This window comes from Limulus polyphemus, unplaced genomic scaffold, assembly GCF_000517525.1.
Source record: "Limulus polyphemus unplaced genomic scaffold, Limulus_polyphemus-2.1.2 Scaffold639, whole genome shotgun sequence".
NCBI lineage: Eukaryota > Metazoa > Arthropoda > Merostomata > Xiphosura > Limulidae > Limulus > Limulus polyphemus.
This window is the reverse complement of record NW_013666249.1, coordinates 308,524-334,119: the sequence shown is the minus strand read 5'-3', so window position 1 is coordinate 334,119 and position 25,596 is coordinate 308,524. Positions and strand designations below refer to the sequence as shown.

At 35.2% G+C, this 25,596-nt stretch overlaps 1 protein-coding gene across 1 annotated transcript in view; it reads right to left on the bottom strand.

The window, feature by feature from the left end:
* LOC106459624 (calmodulin-binding transcription activator 1-like) overlaps positions 1-25,596 on the bottom strand; it is a 201,616-nt gene that overhangs the window by 149,003 nt on the left and 27,017 nt on the right. The window contains exon 2 of the mRNA XM_022386151.1: positions 22,684-22,788. Within this exon, the coding sequence (XP_022241859.1) occupies positions 22,684-22,788 (105 nt within the window). The remainder of the gene's footprint in view (positions 1-22,683; positions 22,789-25,596) is intronic.

The following is a 25,596-nucleotide window of genomic DNA, read 5'->3' as shown; positions in this document are numbered from 1 at the left end:
AGAAGCTGCTGAGTAGACGAGTTTATTGGATATATCAGCATTCAAAGCCCCACCAACACTACTGAGGGCCTGATGCTTTCTGACGAGCAGAAGCTGCTGAGTAGACGAGTTTATTGGATATATCAGCATTCAAAGCCCCACCAACACTACTGAGGGCCTGATGCTTTCTGACGAGCAGAAGCTGCTGAGTAGACGAGTTTATTGGATATATCAGCATTCAAAGCCCCACTAACATTACTGGAGTGATCACAAATGACCCTCTAAGATCCTCTGAAATACTTCGTGTTGAAAAATCTATCGAGTAACTTAGAATGATTTCAGTTACTCGAGAGAGAAGGTAATTTTTCCAGAAGTTTCAGGAAATACTAGAAATCTTTCGTCAAATAAATTCTTCATGCAAATTTTCTATCTTTATCTCTTCGTTTGCAGAAAATCTTCGTTCGTTTGTTGATAGATCGTGTGGTGAGAATACTCTTGACAACATTTTTTTCCCAAAGAAGTGGACATTTGCTTGGCATAGCTTCAGGCAGCACTACACCAGACCTATGATTCTCAGTACTGAAATCAATTTGTTTATAGTTATAGGAAACACATTCCCAGAAAGTTTCATATTTTGATTCACTAGATTCGGCCCCCGGTGGATCAGCAGTACGTTAACGGATTTGCAACGCAAAAATCCGGGGTTCGATTCCCTAGGTTGGAAGAAAACAACAGCAATTCACTAGAATTTTCAGTAATTCGTAAACTGTGAAAGACTCGAGCTGCTGATAGTAATCGTGGGTCACAGCAATTCATTAATCATGACAATTTTGAATTTTTTTTTTTCTAATTTCATAATGTGAGCTCAGTCTCCCTCTAGGCGCCTATAAACAATTTAATCGATCAACATTTAGAAAACTGCTTGCTCGTATAGTTTGTTTTTTTAGTTGCACTTTTTCAGTACACTTAGTACTTGTGTTTCTTCGGGAAATAAACTCCATAGTTTTGATAAAAGAACTGCTTTCTATAGACTTTTTTTAGATATATAGCTGTATGTGCTTTTTTCCTTTTGCATGCGATTTTAAGGACGCTTCCTCTACGTTTTAGTTAGATATCAAAGGTTTCTGAAAACATCTTTTTGTGATATGTTTATCACCTTTATCTTCACTAAACAATCACTGTATGACGCAATTTCGAACCATTTTAAGTTCAATACGCATCTACTTGAAGGTTTTATTCGAGTGTAATGTATTTGTCCAACTGATATTCTTTAATGCTACAGAAAATTAAATATGACTGAAAAAAGAGCACTATCAATCTGCAATAATAGTGTTACGCAGTGGTGTCACAACTGCGATGTAACTATATTAAATTGGCCAAATCGTTCTTTATCGATCAACAGTTGTTTTATTAAAAAAAAAATTATTTTGATAAATCTTAGAATTCGAAAGTTTAGAACTTAGCATTATTAATTATTTTTATAATAGTCAAGAAACCATATAATTCGGCACTTTTTTCGTTATTCACACCCACTCAAAAAACATGTATAAAAACAATCATCTTATTTAAATTCTATGATTCTTCGGGATCTGTACGATTTCTGAAAATTAACTCTGGTCGGTCTTCGCTAATATACATAACTTTACTTACATCACTTGTACTTAAAATGCCAATTAAAAATATTATCACTTAGATGAAATAAAAATTTATTACTTCGTTAAAAATACTCCACGAAAACTGTAAGTACATTAATGCTCAAGATCAAAACATAAATCAAGGTTCTCGTGCGCACACAAAATTAATTTAACCTGAAACAGTTATACACGAACAAACACGCCCTAACAAGCATACACAAACATGGATATATATGCAGTTATACGTTTTATATACATGCAAGTTTGATGGGGAAAAACTTTATATTCAATTAGTTTCTCGTGTTATATACATACAAGTCTGATGGGGAAAACTTTATATTCAATTAGTTTGCTCGTGTTATATAACGAAATTAACATCTTTGATTTTCATTACCCAGTACCGGCGTTTTCCTCCGAACGACGTCACACATACAGTACTTTGTTACCGAGTTATCGACTTGCAGACTTATTACGTAGAAGACGTCAACATGTTAGTGTTTCTTTCAATCAGCAGCTGTGCAGACACTACCTCCTTCTACACAAAGTCATTCAGATCGATTCTCAACAACGTTCAAGTATTACAAGAATATTAAAGAAGGGGTTTCTGAAAAACGATGTAACATTCTTAACACACACGTGATCTGTATAGTATTGTATTCTTACCTTTTACAAATTAAAAAAAAAGAAAACTGAATTGGTCACGATATCTTGTAAGCTTACAAAATAGAAAACAAGTTATGTTTTCAGTTGTGTGTGTGTCTATACCATTGTCACATGATTGGCACACATACTTGGATCTTAAGTGCTTTTTTGTCATTTTATTTTAAACACACTTAAACACAAACATATACAGGTATATTTATGATCCAGATTGAATCAATAAGCACAAAGGTGTTTGTGTTTATTTCTAAAAAAAGTAATTCTTCTTTATGGTTTCGATTCGTATTTCAAATAACTTCCATAATTTGTCGTTTGATTTTTGGATACTCATCTACAAAACCCAAGAATCTGGGAATACAATTCCTCCCAAAAATGGACAAGACATGCAGTTCACCTCTAAGCCATTTTAACGTTTCTCTAAACACCCCTGTCAACAGACGCTGAAGTTCTGGATTACACGGCATACTATATATATATGTCACATGGAAACAGACCATGTGACATACTGCACCATAAAAGACTGAACTCACTGATTCTGACCAGTGGCAGTACTGTTGTCTAAGTAAAGGTAACTCTTGCAAACCTTGAGATATGTAGGGTAAATAACAGCCATCAACTGTGCGTCAACGTAAGACCTTGAGTAAAACAGCTGACAGAGAGAAACACACTGGCAAGTTGAAGGCGGAGTCACCCTGCACAAACTGTAATCAGTACATCCCAATCTATACAATACTTGAAACAAAGACAACGTGGAGGAGATCGATCCAGGGTACCAACGGATGTACAGGACCTGTATCTGACAATTACTGCTAAACAATATAGGACCGTCACTACCGGAAGTCTCCGGAAAACAACAAGAGGGGTTTATATTTCAATCAAAATAAACGGAACTCTCTTTATCACTGTTGATAAACTGGTGAAGACCAGTTGTGTGCCCAAAACTGACCGTACCCAAAGCAATCTCACGGAAAACTGAATCAACGGATTGGCAGCGAAGATCTCAAAAGCAAGGTCTAAAAGCTTCATGAAGTTTGAACATGTCAAACTCAACCACAATAATTATAGACCGGGCACAGTTGTTGCACTGTCAAACAAAAACAATACTTTTTATTTACACTTAAAATAAAAACAAGAAAAAATGACACCTGATATTGTTTACTTTTATCTAAGTGGTCAGCTGTCCTACATACAGCGACTCAAGGCTAAATCTGGTCAACTACAATGGACAATAGCCAAGTTGAATCTAACTGAGAATTGACTTCGCTTGAATCTGTATTAAAGACTTGCCAGGACTTCCCAGAACGTCATGACATCTACATCTTCATCAGACGAACCTCGTTCATGGAACAAAGGAAACAAGAGTTCCAACTACTCTATCTTTGCACATGATCAATATGCCAAACACTTCAGTAAGCAGGCCTGGTATCAGGACAAACAAGTTCCAACCCAATGTTGATGAACATGGGACAAACAACCCTAAGGACAGAAATAAATTCAAGGATGGGTTCATCCAGATCACTGGAATGTCCAAATACACATACTTGTCCCGAAACTTAAAAACGCACCTGATTACAGATATATTAATTTCCAAGATAATAAATGGATTACATCCATAACATGCTTGGCTAGACGAATCTGTAAGCCATTCAAGGGCGTACAACGACTAGTCAGTGGTATAAGGCCAAAGTTCTGGATGCTATTTTGAGGCCACTCGTGTGTGCTGATGGCCCATCTTTTATCTTAATTGACCATGAGGAAAACCATACCACCGTGAAAGGGTGGTATAAGAGTTCAACAGAGCATTGTACACATGCTCAAACCAGCGATATCACCAAACTTGAACATATTTAGGGCATGCAGCAAGACTAGTGCAACCACACAAACTCAGGAAAAGGAATTTCAGGGTGCATCATGGAAGAATGGCAGCACCTTCTTCAAGACGCCATCAATGTAGTGGATGGGGTGACACGTTACTAAAGAATCACTGCAACGTGTCTTTGGTTATAGAAAAAGCACGTATAGTACTATCGTAGCCAACTACGCATGTCCTACGCTCACGATGTGCACGTGATTGGCAGATCAAGAATTTCACTGCCTGCTGGTGGGTATGTTTGGTGTAACTACAAAGGGTGTCAGAGAGGGACTACATGTCTTGCCTGTTTGGGGAGAGGTATTGCTCTTGATCTTACAATTTGTACAGTATGTATTTAATAAGGTTTTTTCATGAAACTAAACATTTCCAAATCTAAATAAAATAAGATACTTTGTATAACTAGCAGATCGTGTAGTTTTCTGGGAAAAAAAAAGAGTCAAGTAACGTGAATTCAAGCTTAGAAATTTTTATCTTCAAACTCAAGTCGTCGTTAATATAGCACAATTAAATTCACGCGTGAGTTTTACATAATAAAAATAAAATAGAGCAACATTCGCGTTTTTTATTGTTGTTTTTTTTTGAGTGGGAGGAAGTGGGGGGGGTCTTGTTTAAAATATCTGAATCATAAAATGTTACACCTGGTATTAATATTGGCATATTTCATATCGTATGACCATACCCGTGAAATAAAAAGAACGCACGTTTTTATGAATTACGTTTCATCTGTTTAACATATCCACGTATTTTACGTTATTAATGTAGATAATGCTGTACTGTGCCTTCTTCCAAGGAACTGTGATACACAACTGAAATAAAAGCAACAAGTATTATAGTAAAAAAAAAAAGATCGTAGGTAAAAAACTGCCGAAAACTTTAGTTAAATGAAACGTAACTAAAAAGCTACAAAGCGATCCTCCCTTCTCCCACTTCCTTTTTCCAAACAAAACTGCTTTACAATATCATTAGTTGCGCCTTGTTTATAAGAATGTAGCTTCAACTCTATCCTTCTTTCAAGCGTCGAATATTTGTTCCCTCCATTTTATTTCGTTCCTCTATGTCATGTTTTCCATTTGATATTTGCTCTTCTCTCGAATTTTTCAGTTGTGACCTTCTAATAAACTACTGAATCCACCAAGTAACATAACTAGAATATTTGTTATCAAGCAGAAATGATACTCTCCTCTATGTACAGAAATGAAACCTTCTCATTCACTCCCCAAAAAACATTAAAAATGTTGTATAAGTGCTTAAGAACCTAAACAAAGAAAAGGAGTAAATTATCCAATTTAACCTAATTCCCACTTGCATATATTATTTTATGAAATTCTCCCCCATTGAGAATGAATCGCTTTCTTCAACATGGAAACAAATATCAACAACAAAGGGTGATATAAATTTGTTAATGTAAGTGTAAGTTTATGTTATTGTTGAAGTCAATTGAACTGATCTACATACAATTATAAGTGTAATCGACACAGTGTAAATAACATGTATCTAACTCACACAAAGGATTCAAACTCGTATCTGTAATAATCGTGGGAATGACACATCTCACATATTTAAGGGCGAAAAGTATTTGGACTCACGGGAATTAAAGTGCTCTGAGCTTTGTGAACAAAAATAATAAATTGTAATGCATGTTGCTTCATCCTATTTTAATCCACGTTGTGTGCTTTGTGAATTTATTTGTTTATCTTCGAACTCTTCCCACAGTTTTGGAGGTAACACGATCAAACTTAAAAGACTGAATCGGGGTGGTTTTGGGGAAGGGGGTGTACTTATCTATATGACGTATACCCTTTACAAAGGAGGAGGGAGTACAACTCGTCCGGAAGATCAACCAGTCATGGTGGGGATCTAGGAGTAGGTTTACAGTGTAGCTATTGTTGTTGTTAGTTATTAAGCACAAAGCTACACAAAGGGCTATCTGTGCTCTGCCCACCACGGGTATCGAAACCCGGTTTCTAGCAGTATAAGTCCGCAGATATACCGCTGTGCCACTGAGGGGCTACAGTGTAGTTAAACCCGAATTTGGCATAGGATTTTGTGTTCCTCCCCCTCCACTCCCCCGCATCTCAGGATCCCGGAAGCGCTATGTTTGACATTGTGTTCATACCCATTGTGTAAACAGGACCAATCGTAGCACATGTGCTCAGGTACCATGGGCGGGTATCATAACGAGGTTTGTTTTCGGTTACAGACTCCCTTGGAGTAGATATAGAAGTAACTGGAGATAATGGAGGAGCTTTATCGGTACACTGATGGCTCTGTAAATTATAAGGGGGGCTTTCGAACCCCACAGAAAGGCGCGGGTGTTTCTATGCTAGTATTGCTAAGTCTGGAGGCATCTTAAGTTTTAATTTTAAATTTATGAAACCATACTATGCTTTTATATTTTCAAGTATTCTATACCATTTCAACTTTCCAATTTGACTAACCTTAGTATCTTTATTTCTTTTTTTATATTCTGAAATGGAATTATAAGATAAGTAAGTATTGATGCCATTCATCACACGTAAGAGAAACGGAAACTAAACAGATCACGGGACAAAAGCTTGTGAACAACTGTAACTTAATGTGAAACGCTGTTTGTCTCGGCTCTTCAGACAAAAGGACATGGCCGTTGACAACAGACGTCTGAACAGTCCTACAAGTTGGCACATCCTGTAGTTGTATGAAATAGAAAGTTAAGAGAAATGCCCAAAGCCAGACTTCAATTGACGTCAGAGGAGTTCTGGTCTGGATATTATGACCAAAGGATATTGACACTAAAAGATACTACTACTAAAAAGATATAATTACATACACACATATCGTAAATGCTCTAAAATGTATTTTGCTTGCAAAGCTTTATACCTTTATCTGCACGTAGTCCAGTTATATTTCTATTTTAGTAAACAAATTGCATGTGTGTGTGTATAACAGTTTCAAACATTTGATTGAAATCAACGTTTCTTTCGTGCAACATTGTAACTCTTTGATCACTACATCATTTCCACAAATCCAATTTAAAAACAAAGAACTTAATTTTCATATTCTTTTTTGTTTATATGTGTGTGTGTGTGTGTGTATAAAGTTTTATTCCATAGTTTGTTCTCTATGTTTGGTAAGACATATTTACTTTGAAGAAAACGTATAACTGATGTCTTAACGATCCAGAAATGACAAAAAAAACATTCCTTACGTATTGTTCTAAAAAAAGAAAAGAAAGATATGCTATGAAAAACGACTATAATTATTTTAGTTACGTGCACAGACTTTATCCTCAGTTATTCGTAGCGCAAGATACATCCTTCTCCCATCATAAATTTGTTTGTATCAGAATTTTCGCGCAAGAATATACAAAGGGCTACATACCCATAGCCGTTCTTAATTATGTACTGAAAAAACTAGAGAAGGCAGCCAATCAACAGTATCCAGCTCTTAGGACTACTCTTTCCCACCGAATGGTGGGATTCGACCGTCACTTTTATAACGCACTCAAGATTCCATCGTGCAGAATGCGGTTTTACGGCAAGGGACGCGAACCATGAACCCATGTATTCACGGTCTGGAGACGCTTATCACTACTAGGCTAAGCCAGGCCCAATAATTTTCAGAATTTATTAAATGATTATATAAACTTTTGACACTTTGCAGAACTCTGTAGAATCTTAAATTCTTAAGGATTTTTTAGAACTTTTAAAGGTGGAGGTTGGTAGGCATTGTCTTAGTTGAAATATGTATTTTTGGGGTTTCTTAATTTTATCTTATTTCTACTTTTAACTTTATTACATCTTTTTAAGGAGAACTGCCTTCCCACAACTGGCTGCAGACAATGAAAGGCATTAAGAGTTGAGACGTTGCGGGTGTAAGCACTCAACTCTGTACCCTTATTGAATTTTCCCCGACTGCTGACTGGTTTCTCATCTGCTTTTTGGATTTTATCTGATAGATGGGATATTCTCAACGCTTTTGGGTGCTATTACCACAGGTAATCTTCGTTATGAGTTTTGGATAACGAGTGGAAAGTGCGAAGGTTTTTGATTTTGTTTCTTTAAATAGAGTTTTGAATTTATATTAAGTTCATTATTGTTTTATAGTGCTGATCTTGATCGCCTATTGACAATTAATGTAACTGATATAATAGTTTTGAAGCCATGCCTCTTATTATATATATAAACACAAACACACAATATTACAAAATTATTTTAAATTAAATAAACTATTAAACAAACAAAGAATATTTCAGTTTATCTAAGATGCAAAAATAAACTGCTACCACACAGCGATAAATTATATTCATATTTGGCCATTTTTCTTCTTTCGTTTGTAATGCTAAAGATGCAGAATATCATACTTTTAGAATAGAATGTGTGATTAAACGTCCTCATTAGACTGAAAATAACTTTACGACTTCAGTCACGTGTAGATATATACTAGCTGATGAACTCGTTCAACGCACAGGAAAGACACGAGGTCCACACGGGACGATGGCAATGAGGGGTTAGATTCGAATTGTGATCCCCTCCATGCCAAGTTTGTTTTCTTGTTAAGCACAATGAGCTAGTTACCTGTGTTGTGCCCATCACGAGTACTGAAGCCCGATTTTAAGCGTTATAAGTCTTCACACTTGCCGCTGAGCCTCTGGAGGGCTAAGTATGGTAGAGATAGGTCGAAAAGTGTAGGCGTGAAAGGCGGACACAAAGACGATACTTCTGAGAATCTGGGGACAAAATATCCGGGTTCACATCGCAATTTTCGAATCAAAACAACCCCAGTTGCGAACCACTTTCCTCTTTGTTTAACATAACGTGCGAATCATTCATTTCTCTTGTATGTTGTTTTCGAGACGTCCCACAACACAGTGAAAGTGTCATAACGTTTCAAATTGATAAGCTAAAGCTGATGTTCATTTCTCGTAAATTCCCGCCACACGGCTCATACAGTATTTTCACACTTTGTCATGCGCATATCGCATAAACATACACTTAGTAGTAGTCTGTTCATGACGTTCCAAATGCTCCTAGTCGGCGCCCGCAGCCTAGCAACTAGACTAGACTAACATTGAGCTAGCTAAGAACTCTCAATACGGGCTCGGCCCCATGGACCGACCACGTGACCATTTTTACTTGCATATAGTTTTAATACTATAACTTTTAATACAGTTGAGAATCTTCACAAAATTCGGCATACTTTTAGTAAACATTACAAGTCGTTTGTACACAAAATCAATTTTTCAATGAAGTATTTTTTACTAAAGATTTGTCTGTGAATATGTCGAGTCTTTTTTTGGCCAGTACGAGTGCAAAATGATTTTCGTATTAAGATTAAAATTACTTTTCTTCATCTAAAAAAATCTCAAATGTTATTTGCGTGATCTCTAAAGCCTCCTAAATACATTTCAAACGTTTTTTTTTCAGTAAAACTTTATATTTTATCTCTTATTTTCTCTACCCTAATTCTATACAAAGTTGGTCAATTTACCCAACCTCGTAACCACCAACAGTATACATCTGTTTATTCTTAAATTTAATTGCCCTTTGAACCATTTCTAACTACTTGTACTATTCGCGCCATTATAAGTTGTAAATCACTTGGGGACCGTGAGGCTCACGTTATGCTATCGAATTGCATTACCCATGAACTGCTACAAGTTCTACGAGAACATTTATTTTATCATACTATTGTATAGCGCAGTGGATAGCGCGTTGGATTTCTAATCCAAAGATACCGGGTTCGTTCCCCGTCAGGGATGCAACCACCATTGCCTGGTTCCAAGTACAGGATGAGAAAACAACTTCGCCCTGTAAAAACAAAAATCGCTACAGAAACTGCGCCAACACTTCCGTCGGTGAAGTGTTGTTGTAACCCTATGTTCCACTAGGAACGACAGGAACTAAGAAGAAGAATCTTAATTAACCTATAGAGTTTCCTGTTTTTACATTTAGTTACTTTTATGACAATAAATAGAGAATACACATGAAAAACAAGAAACAAAGTACTTACCTAGGCCTTAGTTTTTTGCAGTCGATAACACTTAACCCTATTTTTTTATTAATGGTAGTGGTGCACTAAATAATTTTTATTTAATTAAATAATGCACCAAAGAGTATAGAAAAATAACACGCAAAGCAAAAAATATCGCATAACTATCACAATTTTTCTGGCTTTCTAGCTATGCTATAAGAACTGTTACAAATTCATCTAAGTTAATCCATGTGTTTACCGAGGGAAGGAAGCTTATACTGGAAGGGAAATTAACACTTTTCTGTATAGAAAATAACGTAATTATAAGACGTCATTGGATAGATGAAAACCTTGGCTTCCTATTGGTTGAAAATAATAAAGTATTAAACATAAGAGAGAACTACTGACAAATCCTGAAAGAGAGGATGTAACAGGTGGGTGTGGCAAAAGGGGTCTGATTTTCTACTTGATGGCTCTGTAACCAAACAAAATTGAAGGCTATGAAAATTTTGAGAATCCATATTTCTTAATTTTATCAGGCAATATTAAAAAAGATCCTGAATTACCCCTATTGTAAGATATATGGAATGTTTTTCTAGGCATCCCCTCTTCTCTAATTTATTTACCACCCCTCCAAGAAGTACGAAATTTAACGTAAATTGCTTATTATAATATTGTCATTAATCAGATAAAGCAGCTACGATTTAATGCTATACTAATGGTATAACCTGAACAAACAAAAAAGTAGTTTAATTAATTTTTCAATATCACTCACTAAAAACCTTGTAACATGGCGAGAGGGGTAATTACTGCTGAAAAGCCAAGGAGACCAAGTTGTGAAGAAAGTGATGACGTCTCACCAAAAATAAGAAATAAACTAGATTAATTTAAAAACGATTTGTAGCAACCTTGTTCAGTTGCTATATCTTCAAGTCACTTCTTTCTCTGGTGAATCGGTTGTTGCATTATTTTGTGACAGCTGAGGTGTTTGGTATTTCTTGCAGTTTTACTTTTTACACCAGGAACTATTTTGTTCATGAAATGTCGTGTAAGGTACAATTAAATATTTGAGGTTTGAAGCCGAATAAATACGTTATTAGAATAAAAACATACCATTTACCTCCTTTTCATTAGTGGACGTCTTTACAACTAGTTAAGACTTTTAGTGAAGGATATAGTTGACATAGTGTGTTTTTCCTAGAGCAAAGCCACATAGGGCTATCTGCTGTGTCCACCGAGAGGAATCGAACCCCTGATTTTTTCGTTGTAAATCCGAAGACACTTCGCTGTCCCACCAGGGGACAAGATGAATGTTAAAAAGATGCTAAGCAATACTTACTAATTGCTAATTAAATTCAATATTGATTATCAGTTTCTGCTAATCAACTCCACCAAATTATTTTATCCCCTGTTCTGTTTCATAAATATCGCCTTTGAATTATAGATGTTCTAATCAACTCGACCCGAGATATTTTGGTAGTCTTTGTAGTTGGAACGATATTACCAGACCCTCTCTTCTGTTATTGAAAACTCGTTATGTACCATCAGTTACCAGTGATGAAAAACAACATATTTATATTTTATTCCAGTGTTTCCCAAACTTTTGTTATTCAGCCCCCACCCCCTGTAATAAATATGGTTTCTTGCACGCCCCTTCTTTTTGAAATGAATGAAAGAGTGAGTTAAATGATGATATATAACACACGGATACACAGTAATTGGCTAAATGTATAGTGATGCAAGAGGTTAAAACAAATTATTTGCGCCCCTACTAGGGGGCGCCACACACATTGGGAAACGCCATTTTATTTTAAAACTCAACCTTTTGCGTTCTGGTGGACGAAATAACTTTTTAAACGAGAACACATTTCAGAGCTGTATGAACTAGTATCATTCCATATGGCACAATATTTGTACACTGACGCTTTTTGTTCTCATGCAAAAGGCTCAATATATATACTAAACATGTATATGCTATTTTACCATATTACTCTCATGCATATGGTATCTGTTATTGTTGTTTCAGCGACTTGTAATTATGCGTCAAAACAGGGTTTAAGTGGCATATCAAACTTGTGCGTGCCTTCCTGGATAACAATTACCCATGATTCCCTCATTCACGTGACAAGCTACCAACGCCAACAGTGCATAATATGTGTGTATGTGCGTGTGTGTGAAGGGAGTCACCGATTGTAACCACTCGCACCACAATATAGTAGTGTGTTGTCTGTCAGTCAGTCAGTCGACACTAAAATGACGTCATATAAGGTACGCTTAACGTTGCAATTTGTACTGTCAGTAAAACGTGCGCATGTCATGAATCACGAGAAGAATTATACACTATGTAGGCCAAAACACTGCAAGACATATTAACTTCAAAACGAAGAAATACAAATATTTGTTATTCTTAATTTTGATTTTATTTATGGAGGTGTTTAAGGAAGTTGGACCAATGATGCAGCAGGGATACACCGTCTACCAAACTTATGTCCTTCCTTCTCTTATTAAAAGCAAAATGAGAGCGCAGATAGAAATATTTAACAATGTTTTTAATATACACGTAATCTGATTATACTGTCGTTAATTATCACACAGAAGGGTTGATTTTAATGTTAAAAAAACGTGGTTCGGAATATCCTCTATGTTACGACCGACGACGACTCTCCTTTAACCTAATGAACGGAATATATATATAGTACATGTAAATTATTGTTAATATACAGGCCAAGAATCTTATCGCGATTATTATTTGCTTGATTTTAGAATTTCACGCTATGCTACTCGAGGGCTATTTCCTCTAGCCAATACCTAATTTAAAAATGATGGATTACAAATAAGGCATCTAGACAACAACATCTACCGCCAACTCTTGGGCTACTCTTTCACCAAAGTGGGAGAGACCGTGACATTATTACGCCACACGGCTGAAAGGGCGAGCATGTTTGGTGTGACGGGGATAGAACTTTTATTCTTTCCTGTAAATAAATGAGATTATTTATCTATTTTAGGTAGGTTCATAGACTTAAAATTACAGTGTTTGTATTTTAGGGTTGTGAATAATATCTTCACTAATTCCAGCTGAATCCAGATTCGAACTTGCAACTCGTGCCACACACACAAAAGCTTTTGTATATAAAACTGAAAATTAACCATTTGTATACATTCATCACATCTATTTCTATTTACACAGCCGCCTCAAAAGAGCGGGGTTAAAGTCGTTTTTAAACGCGATAAATGACCTGGTGGTTAGGGTCCTTGACTTGCAGTTGTAATTGGGTTTCATATACATTGATCCATCATTTTCAAAGTCTAGAGGGAACATACTTTTGAAACGATCTTGTAACGGTGCTTGATGGCCAGTTTGATTTTTAATTCAAAAACGATACGGCACATAGGAGCCGGAGCTGAACTCTGGCAATGACACAAAGCAATGACAAGCGGATAAGAATGGTGATACTTCCCCTCCGAACGGAATTCCAGTCCATCGAAGTTTAACCCCCAGCTGCCCCGCTGATAACCATTATGCAGGTGGGAAGGCTAAAGCAACTGGGGTAATGTGTCTTACTCGAGGACACATGTCGCGAGGATATTGTTTGTTTGTTTGTTTGAATTTCACGCAAAGCTACACGATGGCTATCTGCGCTAGCCGTCCCTAATTTAGCAGGGTAAGACTAGAGGAAAGGCAGGTAATCATCACCACCTACCGCCAACTCTCGGGCTACTCTTTAACAACGAATAGTGGGATTGACTGTAACATTATAACGCCCCCATGGTTGAAAGGGCGAGCATGTTTGGTGGGACGGGGATTCGAACCCGTGACCCGCAAATTGCGAGTCGAGCTCCCTAACTATCTGGCCATGCCGGGCCTGTCGCGAGGAAGCTTCGAACTCTAAACCTTCCGAATATAAGCCCAAAGCACTAGCTACTGGACCATGCTGTATTGTGTTATTTATTTAAGAGTATACCGTTTTGTCCCTAATTAACGCCCCGGGGGCGTTGCAAATTGCAAGGGTGGGAGCTAATTAGAGACTAACTGGGTCATATAGTAATACCTCTATTATAAACAAATATATCTATAATAAGTGGTAGCAAACATAGCCCATTTATTTCTAGTTTTGCTATAAACATCAGTGCCCCCTATTGCAGTAAATATGATAATCATTGTTTATAAGAATCAAAAACTCTTGTGAAACAGTCCTGCCACCTACCGGGTAACCTCCTTTGATCGACACCACCAAAGTGTCTAGTTTGCTACTACTGTGAAAAAAGGGTTACCAGTATCAGGGGTAATACGGTAAGTTAAGTCAAAAGTTTGTGTACTTCATGTTTTATTTTAATGTTATAATAAACATATGCTGACGGACATTTTCGTATGTTTATAGCAGTCAAACTTATCACTCATATTCAAGGTTTTATGTGTTGTATCCCATACTGTTACAAACTAGTGTTTATACTCCTTTAGTTTCACAATTTCAAGTTTACTACATCATGATGTTTTCAGGGAGGTTCCGTGAAACAATACCTTCCCAGTTGCACAAATGGGCTCTTAAATCAATGGATTTGTTTTTCAGTAAACAAAGTGACACCTGGTGAGTAAAGGATAATGCATGATAATTTTGCTTATGTATCATTCCAACATACACACACTAGCAAGTCTAAGGGAGCATTTGGTGAACACTTGTAAACTGTAGACGCTCAGAAAAGGACGGTAAGTTATCGTGGACAAACGTATGACACATCAAATTACAAATATTAAAAGTAGTTAATGAATGATTTCTTGCCTTGTGTAACCACTGTTACATAATAAATTATGATACAACTTTTAACTTGATATCTAAACTTTCGCAATAGGTGTATCACATCCTCTTAAGGCAGCAGGATATACAGTCACTCTGTTCTCTCCATAAATACTGAAAGCTGTACAATAGGGTATAATTTTCAGAGATTGTTTGTGCAACAGGGAACAGTTTTCATCTGAGTAAATAGCACAACTTTGATTATTCAATACATATTACCTCTGTCAAACAATATGACATACAATTTGGTGATGTTTACAGATAAACGTGGTTCAGTAAATAGGCTCGTAAAAGCAGATACTTACAACGTTACATCTCACGCTTTGTGTTTATCAATAACTTTCCTTTCTAAAACTAAAACGCTTGAAATGCTGTGACTTCTGGGGGCTTCGCTCCTTAGGAACCGTTGGGGGCCTAGTTGTATCCTCCCTAAAAAAAACTGGGAGCGCCCTTACTATATACAGGCACGTCAAAAACACTAACAGCTACAGCAAGAGTACAATTTCAAAAACTATACTGCATGACATGTAGTGCGAATTTTTTCTTGGATTTTTAGTCTTTTTTTTTTATTTTCATTTACACCAACTAAAGTTTATGCATAAAGACAATCTAATTTGCAGAGACAGAGAACTTATTAAATCACTTTTATTTCACACCTAAGGTGCCAAATGGTGCATACAAATTAAATTAACATTGACTTGTTTTTGTATATTATTTTTATCTTCTATTATTATACTCCTGTGTCATTATTTATTCACCAATATCCGATTCCAGTACAAGCTTTCACACCCTTACAACGTTTCTTGTGTAGTGTACCTGTGGCAAAACGTTTGTGTTTTAATAAGATTTCTGTTTTGGTTTTTCAAAGTCTTCAGTGTCAAATTTTGTGTCAATAGGCCCCAAAACATTACAAGTTGTGATAGGCATCCATTTTTTTACGTTTGCTTGAGTAGTGTAATCGTTTGTCACATACTTACACACAAATGTATTCGAATGTATGCAATTTGCTTTTGACAGTCGCACAGAAATTTTTGTGGCCAATTAATGTTCAAATAGAGAAGTTAACTCACTTGTACTAGTTTCTTACATGTGGTGTCCTCTCGTGCCAATAATCACCAACCGCTATTTAGGGCACTACAATATCCAACTGACTTTTCGGTTGGTTAGCTTGGCTGCTGGATTTGCGGGGAGATTAATTTTAATCGTGTTTTTAGTTTCCACTTTACAAAATTACGTGAAGTGGAGAACCGCCCTTCACAATTACGGCCATTCAGTTTTTCTTTTTGTATAATTAAACTTATATTCAAGTGTTCATATGTGAAAGCAAATTCGTCTAAAATAGAACAGGTACTTTCTGTGTGCGCGCGTACGTATGCGTGTAGGCCCCTGGTGACTATCATGTCAACGCTCAACTAATACATTATGTACAAGAAAGTATCTTGTTTTTCCACAAGTTTCCAACCCAAAATACTACGCGATTGGAATGTTAAAGGGGGGGGGGATAGAAAGAGGGAAGTTCAAAAGACATTCTTGGCCAAAAATCGCAAACCTGGGGGGAATTAGGAAAAAATTAAATCGTTCATGTATTAATAGTAATGCCTTTTATATAAAGTTTAAGAAATGAACACATTTTTTTACACAGTATAAATCGTCTGAAGTTTAAAAACTAACTGGATAATTCATATGTAATGTATCTTAATTTTCATGGTATTATGAATATCACCATGTGCAGAATGTTACGACTGTATATGGTCTCAATCTTTTTGCCCTATAAAATTAACCCATAATTAGATACTAACCAGTACCAGAAAAACTTCGAGTGTGTTGACTTTATATCACTCTGTGTTCGATACTTGTACAAACGGAAGACACAAAATGGAAAACTGTTCACCTCCACCAACTAGCCTTCTTTATTACATTTCCATTTCTATTGATGTTTTTTTATCATTCTAACAGTTTCCATTTTTTAAACATAAGTATGATTAAAAAATATTGTAGCTTTACGTTGTATAAAACTTTTAATAAACGACCGATTGATTTCTCTCTCTTCTGGTAAAGATATACAACTTGTTTACAGGAATCTGTTTCGTAGCGAAATAATCTCTCGTCAGAAGAAATATGACGACGCCCATAATCGTATATTGATGCAATAAATGTGAAGGCTTATCTCAAACCTATTGATTAATACTATTGTCAAATTTATGCATCAAGAAACACAGTAACAGAACTTATCAAATTACAATTCACTAATCAAAAATTAACAATTGACCTGGAAGAAGGCTTATCTCAAACCTATTGATTAATACTATTGTCAAAATTATGCATCAAGAAACACAGTAACAGAACTTATCAACTTACAGTTCACTAATCAAAGATTAACAATTGACCTGGAAGATTTTTACTTCTCATGTATTTTTGTGATCAGTCAAATAAGAAGTGTTACAGATGATTGCAATTATATATTACAATGTTCTCGTGTCGGGTTTAGATCTTTATGGATCTGGGAGGGTCAGGTTCTTCTTAGACCTCTTCCTCCCTCCTGAGCTGTTGTTAATTATTCTCCTGAACCATCGTTCATTTTGGACGCTACTGTTGTCGTTGGCATGTTGACAGTGGAAATTAGTTTCAAGTTTCTTACTTTTTCCTTTTCAGGGCCATGTCCATGAATTTAATCTGACTGCTATTATGGTATTGTGTAGCTTGGATACGGGTGACTTGTTTACTTCTTGTCCTGTGTATTTTGTATTAAGTTCATGAATTGGTGTATTGTGTATGGTATTAATGGTGTAAAATGTGTTTTTTTTCATGATTGTTATGAGCAGGGTAATAGAGTTGTCTCGATTTCGTGAATGTATTTTTGGCTACTTCTGTTATTGGACATGCTGTTAGTTCTTCGCACATTTGGTTTGTATGTTCTTCAGGTTGTTGTGCTGTGATACTTTTGTGTTGTGATTTTGTTTGTTTCATTTCTTTATGTGTTTCTTGATTTTGTGTTTATGTGCGTTCGTGTTCTTGGTTTCTGTAGATTTTGATGTAGGTAATAAAGGTGTTTTTTTCTTTCTGTTTAGTTTTCGTGTGAGTGTATCGATTGGATTCGAGTTGGACAACATTTCTTGGTTTCGTTTGAATTTCGCGCAAAACTACAAAAGGGCTATCTGAGCTAGCTGTCCCTAATTTAACAATGAAAGACTATAGGGAATGCAGATAGCCATCACCACCCACCGTCAACTCTTGGGCTACTTCTTTACTTACCAACAAATAGTGAGACTGACTGTCACGGCTGAAAGGGACGGGGATTCGAACCTGCGACCCGCAGATTGCAAGTCGAGCGCCCTGACCACCTAGCCATGCTAGATCCAACATTTTTTATCCACAAATAAATAAATAATCTACTCAAGGCTACAACAAAGGTGACTTTTTCACCATCCCCGCTGTCTAGTCGAATTGCTATTATCCACCATTTTGATCTCTACCTTTTTTTATTCTCCCTCTGCTGTAAGAAATATTATTGTTCTGGCAAAACTTAGGGAATACTGCTAACAACAAACAAAAAACAGCCATATATATGTCTCAAACAGTATTTTGCCTTGGAAAGCGCGGTACCAGTATATGCGTTAGGCCACGAAGTACGCAAAAGTCCGAATATTAAGACTTCAGGATATAATTGTTACACAGTGTTCAACATTAACGCCTGGGGATTCAAGTGCTTCTGTCGTATGTTAGGCTTATTTGCTGTATTCAGAGATTCAATGTAAAATACGGAATTAAAATTTGTCTTTACATTATCAATCTTTATAGAGTTCTGAGTATATCCGAAAATTCTCGTGATAGAAAGCCTAAGAATCCCAACCACGGATTTTCACTTTAATTTACTTTCCGTTTAAAGTGTAAGAGTTTTTGAGCATACGCTAAGCCTACTTTATGGAACATTATCCGTTTAGCTATTCATAACTTTATTGATATAACTCGGAACAATGAAGTGTTTAGGTCAGTTACCAGAAAGTTGCGAAAAAACAACATTCTGACACGTGCCATATAATATGTATAGGCTGGTAACATCCTGGTCATCAATTCAAGCAACAGAAATACTGCTCCTTGACCACTCTGTTAATTATTACACATTCTTCCCATTTTTCAGAATCTGCATCACATCTGTAGTTTTGAATAGACTATGATACTTTAATCTTCTTTTTCTTTTAAATGTTAGTGAAGTGTTAGTTTCTTAATCAAAATATGACTTTTTTTTTAAAACTGTTACATAAGTGACGGCGAATGAGTATTTGCATAAGATAGTAAAAATTATCAGACGCCGGAAGTTCGCTCTGCAGTTTTTTCCTAATATAAAAACATAAACTTATCATTCCATACGAATGGTTTTTGGTTTATATTATAAAGTTCGTGACTCGACCAATTACGAGGGTGACATGGAATCTACCACTCCCAAACCTAAGACAAAGAAATTTCTAATATGAAGAAAAAATACGTTAAAAAAAAAAAGACAGGGAAAGAGATAGAGAATTCAAAGCATGGCTAATTCAAACAAAAAAGCTATATCTTTAAATAAACGCTTGGCCCACTGCCTATATTGCAAAAAGGAACTTGTCTTGTGCTCATAGGAAAGGGTTGATTATTTCATATCATTTATTACATCTCATTTTAAAGAAAAAACCACGCAAAGCCTGACTTTTCCAAATTAAGCCTCAAGTTTTTGCATATTTAATAGAATATGACGTATTTGTCAGACGACCTTCTAAAGCCATTAAAGTCAATGCCTGAGTCAGACTTGACCAGAAGAAGAAGGTGACTAATGTTGTGAAGCAAGTCCTTGGTCCATATTTCAAGAATATATTTGTGGTCATCTTTTTAAATATTTTTTCTCTATTACGCTGGATGAAACTAGGAAGACGTTTGTTGTGAAACATGTGGTTTTTTTTGTTATCTTTGTTGATGACTGTAGAGTTACAAATGAAGAAGTTTGATTTCAGTAGATGATACTCCAGAAAGTATTTTTGAAAGGTTAACTGAATAAAATAATAAAAATAATCACGTTCCTCTTCATAACTGGATAAGAATTTGTTTAGATACCACAAATACTCTGATATAAGTCATAGTATATCCACAATTATTAAGAACAAGTATCCATGGGTAATTATTGTGAATTGTGCTTGTCATCATTCCTAACTTTATGCGTATAATAACTTTAAGAAACTATCAAATGGTTTTGAAGAAGTACGTCAAACTGTAACATCTGATTGCAAAACCACAGCATGTTTACTGAGTTTCAGTTTTTACTGAGGTGCCAACTCACAAGTTTGTGTTTGATATTCCAGCAAAATGGCTTTCTTTGAAGAATGGTGAGAAATATTTTCTAGAACAGTGGGAACCCTTTGACTCTCTACTGAGCCAGTACTGCTTTTTGGAGATTCATCTCACTTAAATTAATATGTGTTATAAACTCTGATAAATCCCTATCACAAGATGCTAGTTGAATTTGTGGGCTATGCTCTCGGAATCCTTCAAATAATTTTATGTTAAGGATTTCGAGAGAATAGTCCACTAATTCAACTAGCATCTTGTAATCAGAATCTCCAATCTTTCTCAAACTCAAGTCGGAAGTAGCGTCAATTATAAGTAACTTTAATTAAACCCAACTGTGTCAGGTCTGTTACATACGTTTCAGAAATTGATCTGGGTCAGTTATAACTGTATTTTCCTTAACAATCAGTCTCTATATGGGCTTAATACAGAAATCAAGTTTTTTGGAGGTCATGAAATCAGATCAACTGTTTTAAACTAATCAAGTTAAAATCCGTCAATCAGCATAGAAGTTCCACATAGGAGCAGGGTCTAAACTTAAGACACATTTTCCATTTCAATACAAGTCCAGGGAACAACTTTTGATTGGATTATTTTATTTTTTGGGCTCTATAACAACTAACCACTGGTCATCATCAGGCAATCTGTCGTCCATTGTATGAAATGTTAGAAAGTTGTGGATTTCCATCCAGAAAACGTATACTTGTGTTTTGATTGAAATTGGGTTTTAGCTCACGGATAATTAACGCTTCTTTAATATATATTCTATTAATATTGATCTAAGCGTTGTTATATAGATCAAGAAAATAAAAGCTGTGTCTTTGGACTTTTTCCCTGTGATAGTGACACTTACAATTACATCAATCTTTTAATACTTAAGTGTCATACAGTGGCCAATTCCTCAGACTGCTTCTTCGTTTTTCTTTTCTTTTTTTTTTTGCAAAATTTACCTAGCCAGGTTGGGACTGTTCCAAAAGGGAAAAAGAGCGGAGAACCCTTTAAACATCTCATTCTGAATCAATGAATATTGAATTTATCGAAGCTGTTCAATACTGGAAATGGGTTTCTGAGATCACAATTATGTTTTCTCGTGCCTTTTTTCGATTGGGTTAGCAGAATGTGTTTCTGGTTCAATGAAAACGGAAAAACGTAATTGCTTTTCGACTTCAACATTAGTGACAACAATAAAAGGGGCTTAAGAATGAGAGCGTGAGAAAATGAAATTATATGACAACCTAAGAAAGAGAATGAGAACCATGAAAGCAAATGCTACCACAACTGAATGTGCTAATATCCTGAAATAAACACACAACTGAATGTGCTAATATCCTGAAATAAACACCCGAGTTTCCAGTTCCATATTTCGCCCCTACGTAAATACACAGACGTTTTCTTGAATTTGTATTGATTTATATTGATGCGATATCTTGATACATACTTTTTTTCTGTTTTATCAACCTAAGTTTCTTATTTCACTCATTTGAAAGGGGTAAGAAGATTTAATATGATTTGACGATATGATTTTGGCCACAGTTGTTTTTTTTTTGGTGGGGGGGGATGTGGGATATTTAATAAAACTAGTGATTCCTCATCGATGTTATGTCTATAGTATTTTGTTTTAAAATGTTTGTGCGACCTTCAAGTGATATATTTTGCTCAAAAATGCGTGAGATAATAATTTCTTAATAAATAGATGGGTTTATTCTGAAATTTATCAGGTATTACAACTAAAACACCTGTTGTTTTGACACTTGATCTACTTATTTCTGATGAGAAGCTACTTATATCGTAGCAATAGCATGTAGAAACACAGCTACTTGTTGGGTAACAATAGCATGTGGAACATAGCTACTTATATGGTAACAATAGCATGTGGAAACACGGATACATATATGGTAACAATAGCATGTGGAAACACGGATACTTATATGGTAACAATAGCATGTGGAAACACGGATACATATATGGTAACAATAGCATGTGGAAACACGGATACTTATATGTTAACAATAGCATGTGGAACACAGCTACTCATACGGTAACAATGGCATGTGGAAACACGGATACTTATATGTTAACAATAGCATGTGGTAACACAGCTACTCACACGGTAACAATGGCACGTGGAAACAGTTCTTTACGCTAGTAGTTGCAGTAAGATATATTATCTAAACATTATCTATACTTTACAATGGACAGCGAAGAAGCGGAAATAAAACAAGATCAGCCTCAAAGCCGTAAGTTCAAAAACAAAAACATAATTTAATTATAATATTTGTAGTACAATTAAAGGATCGTAAACGTGTATGCGTAGCCAGCCACTTTACGAGTCTGCCATACGAAACTAGTGAAAATTAAAATGCTTGTATTCTGGTATAACGTTATCAAATTAGTAAAACAGGCACAAACCTATACTACGTCTTGTGGTTTTCGAGCGATCTGACTTTTCAATTGTGATTTATTTATTTAGTCCTACCTTGTTTCAGTTTTTCAGTGTTTTCAGACTTCACCTTCACTAGATTAATGCTGGAATCCAAGACTTTCCGACCTCCCTTCTTCTCAGACGGTTTTCCTGGCGTTCCTATAATTAGAAATAACTTATTTAGAATCTATTTACATGCAAACAATTGTTCATGGTTTAACAAAACAAAATATTTCTTGAAGTGACAACGTAAGTGATCATTACCAACATGTATTGCTAATACCGTTTAGATTCCATTCATCATCTCAAACGTTGAAAGATGAAAACAATCCTTATTATATTGGAAATCAAACAAAGGCTTTTGAAATGAAAATAAAATCACGCTATTTCGATTATGTCTTTTCCTAAAGAGTGAATGAAAACAAAATAATAATAATTCGGAGAAACACAATCAGAATCTTAACCGGCTCGACAGTGAGATGGAGCGCTTTACTACGAAAACAAGTATATTGTTACACGTTACAGTACATACAAGTATATTGTTACAAATTACTCTACATACAAACATACTGTTACAAATTACATTATATATAAGTATATTGTTACACATTAAGTAAAAATATATTATTACGCGTTACACTACATACAAATATATTGTTACGCGATACACTATATAAAAGTATATTGTTACACATTACACGACATAAAAATATATTGTTACACATTACACGACATAAAAATATATTGTTACACATTACACTATATAGAAGTATACTGTTACAATTAAACTACATACAAATATATTATTACACATTAAACTACATACAATGAGTCTTCTAGTTTTATGGCGAATGTTGAAGATATAGTATCACTGAATTTAAGATGGTTAGTATTTTCTTATCACACACACACACATATATATATATATATATATATATATGCATAAACTACACGCCCACCAACCCCGAAAGAACATCAGCAGTAGGCTTAAACTAAAGTGTTTATTTTATGGTGTATATTTATATTCTAAATCGGTTTCTCAGAAAAATAAGCAGAGTAAATAACTGTCAATCTAAATTCAAGTGTTTCAAACGGCATGCCAATTGAAAAACAAGAAAACTGAAGCTTAGAAACTGATATAATATTTCGATTCATTTACGGTTCATGTGCTCAGTTTAGAACTTTTTATTGTTTAAATATCTGCACCTAAAAGTTTGATTTGTCCTGTCATATAACGTATACCGATCGTTACTTATTGTTCGAGTTGCACAGCTACAGGTAGATGCAATTATAAGTATGCGTAAATATACTAACATGTACCGTACACAGTCGTTAACTATGATTTGAGTTACGCATTTCGCCGAACTGTTACAATGGGGTTTACAGAACAATGGAGGAAATGGTATCTAGTTTCCCACACCCTCAATAAAATTGGTACATACATTTGTTGTTTGCGATCTAATATGGTTGGCCAACAGCAAATAAAATACCAGTTAACCTCTCCCCATCCCTCGTATATTAGCTGTTTACACCAGTCATCTGAGCACAGCAATATTCCCTTGTAGCTAAGTAGCAGGTCTCACAGCAGACGATAGGCCGGAGTAGAAATAACTCGAGCTACCATTAAAGTTCGGCATTGCTAAAGAACCTATTTATGTTCTCTACATATTTTTGGAGTAAGATGTAAACAACAGTTCTATATATAAAATGACAACTTTAACCAGTGCTCTTGTCTTCTTTATTTTCATCTTTTCCTGTCTCTGCAGAGTTCTATATACATATAACGTTTTACTAAACTTTTAAACTTTTTCTAGTTTATTATTAGTCCTAACACGATCAACAAAAATAAAACTTTACACAAGAGTAAAGTATTTAAAATACCCAATAAAATCAGTCCGAGTCTGCTGAACTGCGGTTTCTGGCAAGTAGAATATTTTCGATAAACACACTGACAACAATCATTACTTAAATATTGATATTAATTACGGTTCACTTGCATAAAATGCCTAAACCACTACGTCTGTCGTATGCCAGCCAACTTGATGAGACCTGGTTTAATTCAGAAGTTTTATGACACTGAGTTGTAGCCAAAAGCAAAATAAAATTTACTATGTAATCTTTCAGCTAAGCCTAACGTTACGTTTATAGATTAAATTAGACAACAAATAGGCCTACTATTACTGACGTTATAGAGTCAGTGTTTAAGAAGTTTCAAGTGGTGAATAAATGTTAATTAATAAATATTCTTTTGGTATTTTAATATATATCTTACCTACTTGGCCTTAAAACATAAAGAAAAATAAACGTTTTTTACTACCAAATGTCTTTTATCTTTTGTACAGTCGAAAGAGTTGAAAAATTGTGTCGGAATGTCCGCACTGTTTTTTTTACTTCCTGACCTAGACTACACTAAATAGGCTCAAGAGTGCTATTTAAATTTCTTTCAAGGTACACACGTACTTTTTGTTCACGATAAAGTTTAATTTTTCCAAGTAGTTTTTATTTAAAATGTGGTGATTCAAGAATTACTTCTAGATTGATGAAATAAGTGAAGAGTAGGTGCATTTTGGATACAGACAAATTCGTTTTGGTTAAATTCTATAATTTTCGTCTTTTTTACGTGCTTTTTTTACTAGTAAATATATAAAATCCTCACGACAAACCAGTATAAATATACATAACCCTCAAAAACAAGCTAGAATAAATACTGAAAACCACCAACAACAGACTATTATAAATATACATAGCTCTCAAAAACGAGCTAGAGTATATACACAAAACCACTGACGACAAACATGTATAAATATACATAGCTCTCAAAAACAAACTAGAGTAAATACATAAAACCACCAACGACAGAATAATAAAAGTATTGTTGCATATCTGGTTGTTTGTTAATTTCCCGTAAAAATTCTTTCCGAGGAACTTCAGCGATACAAGTCCTTTCTTAATTAAAACTAGTTTATT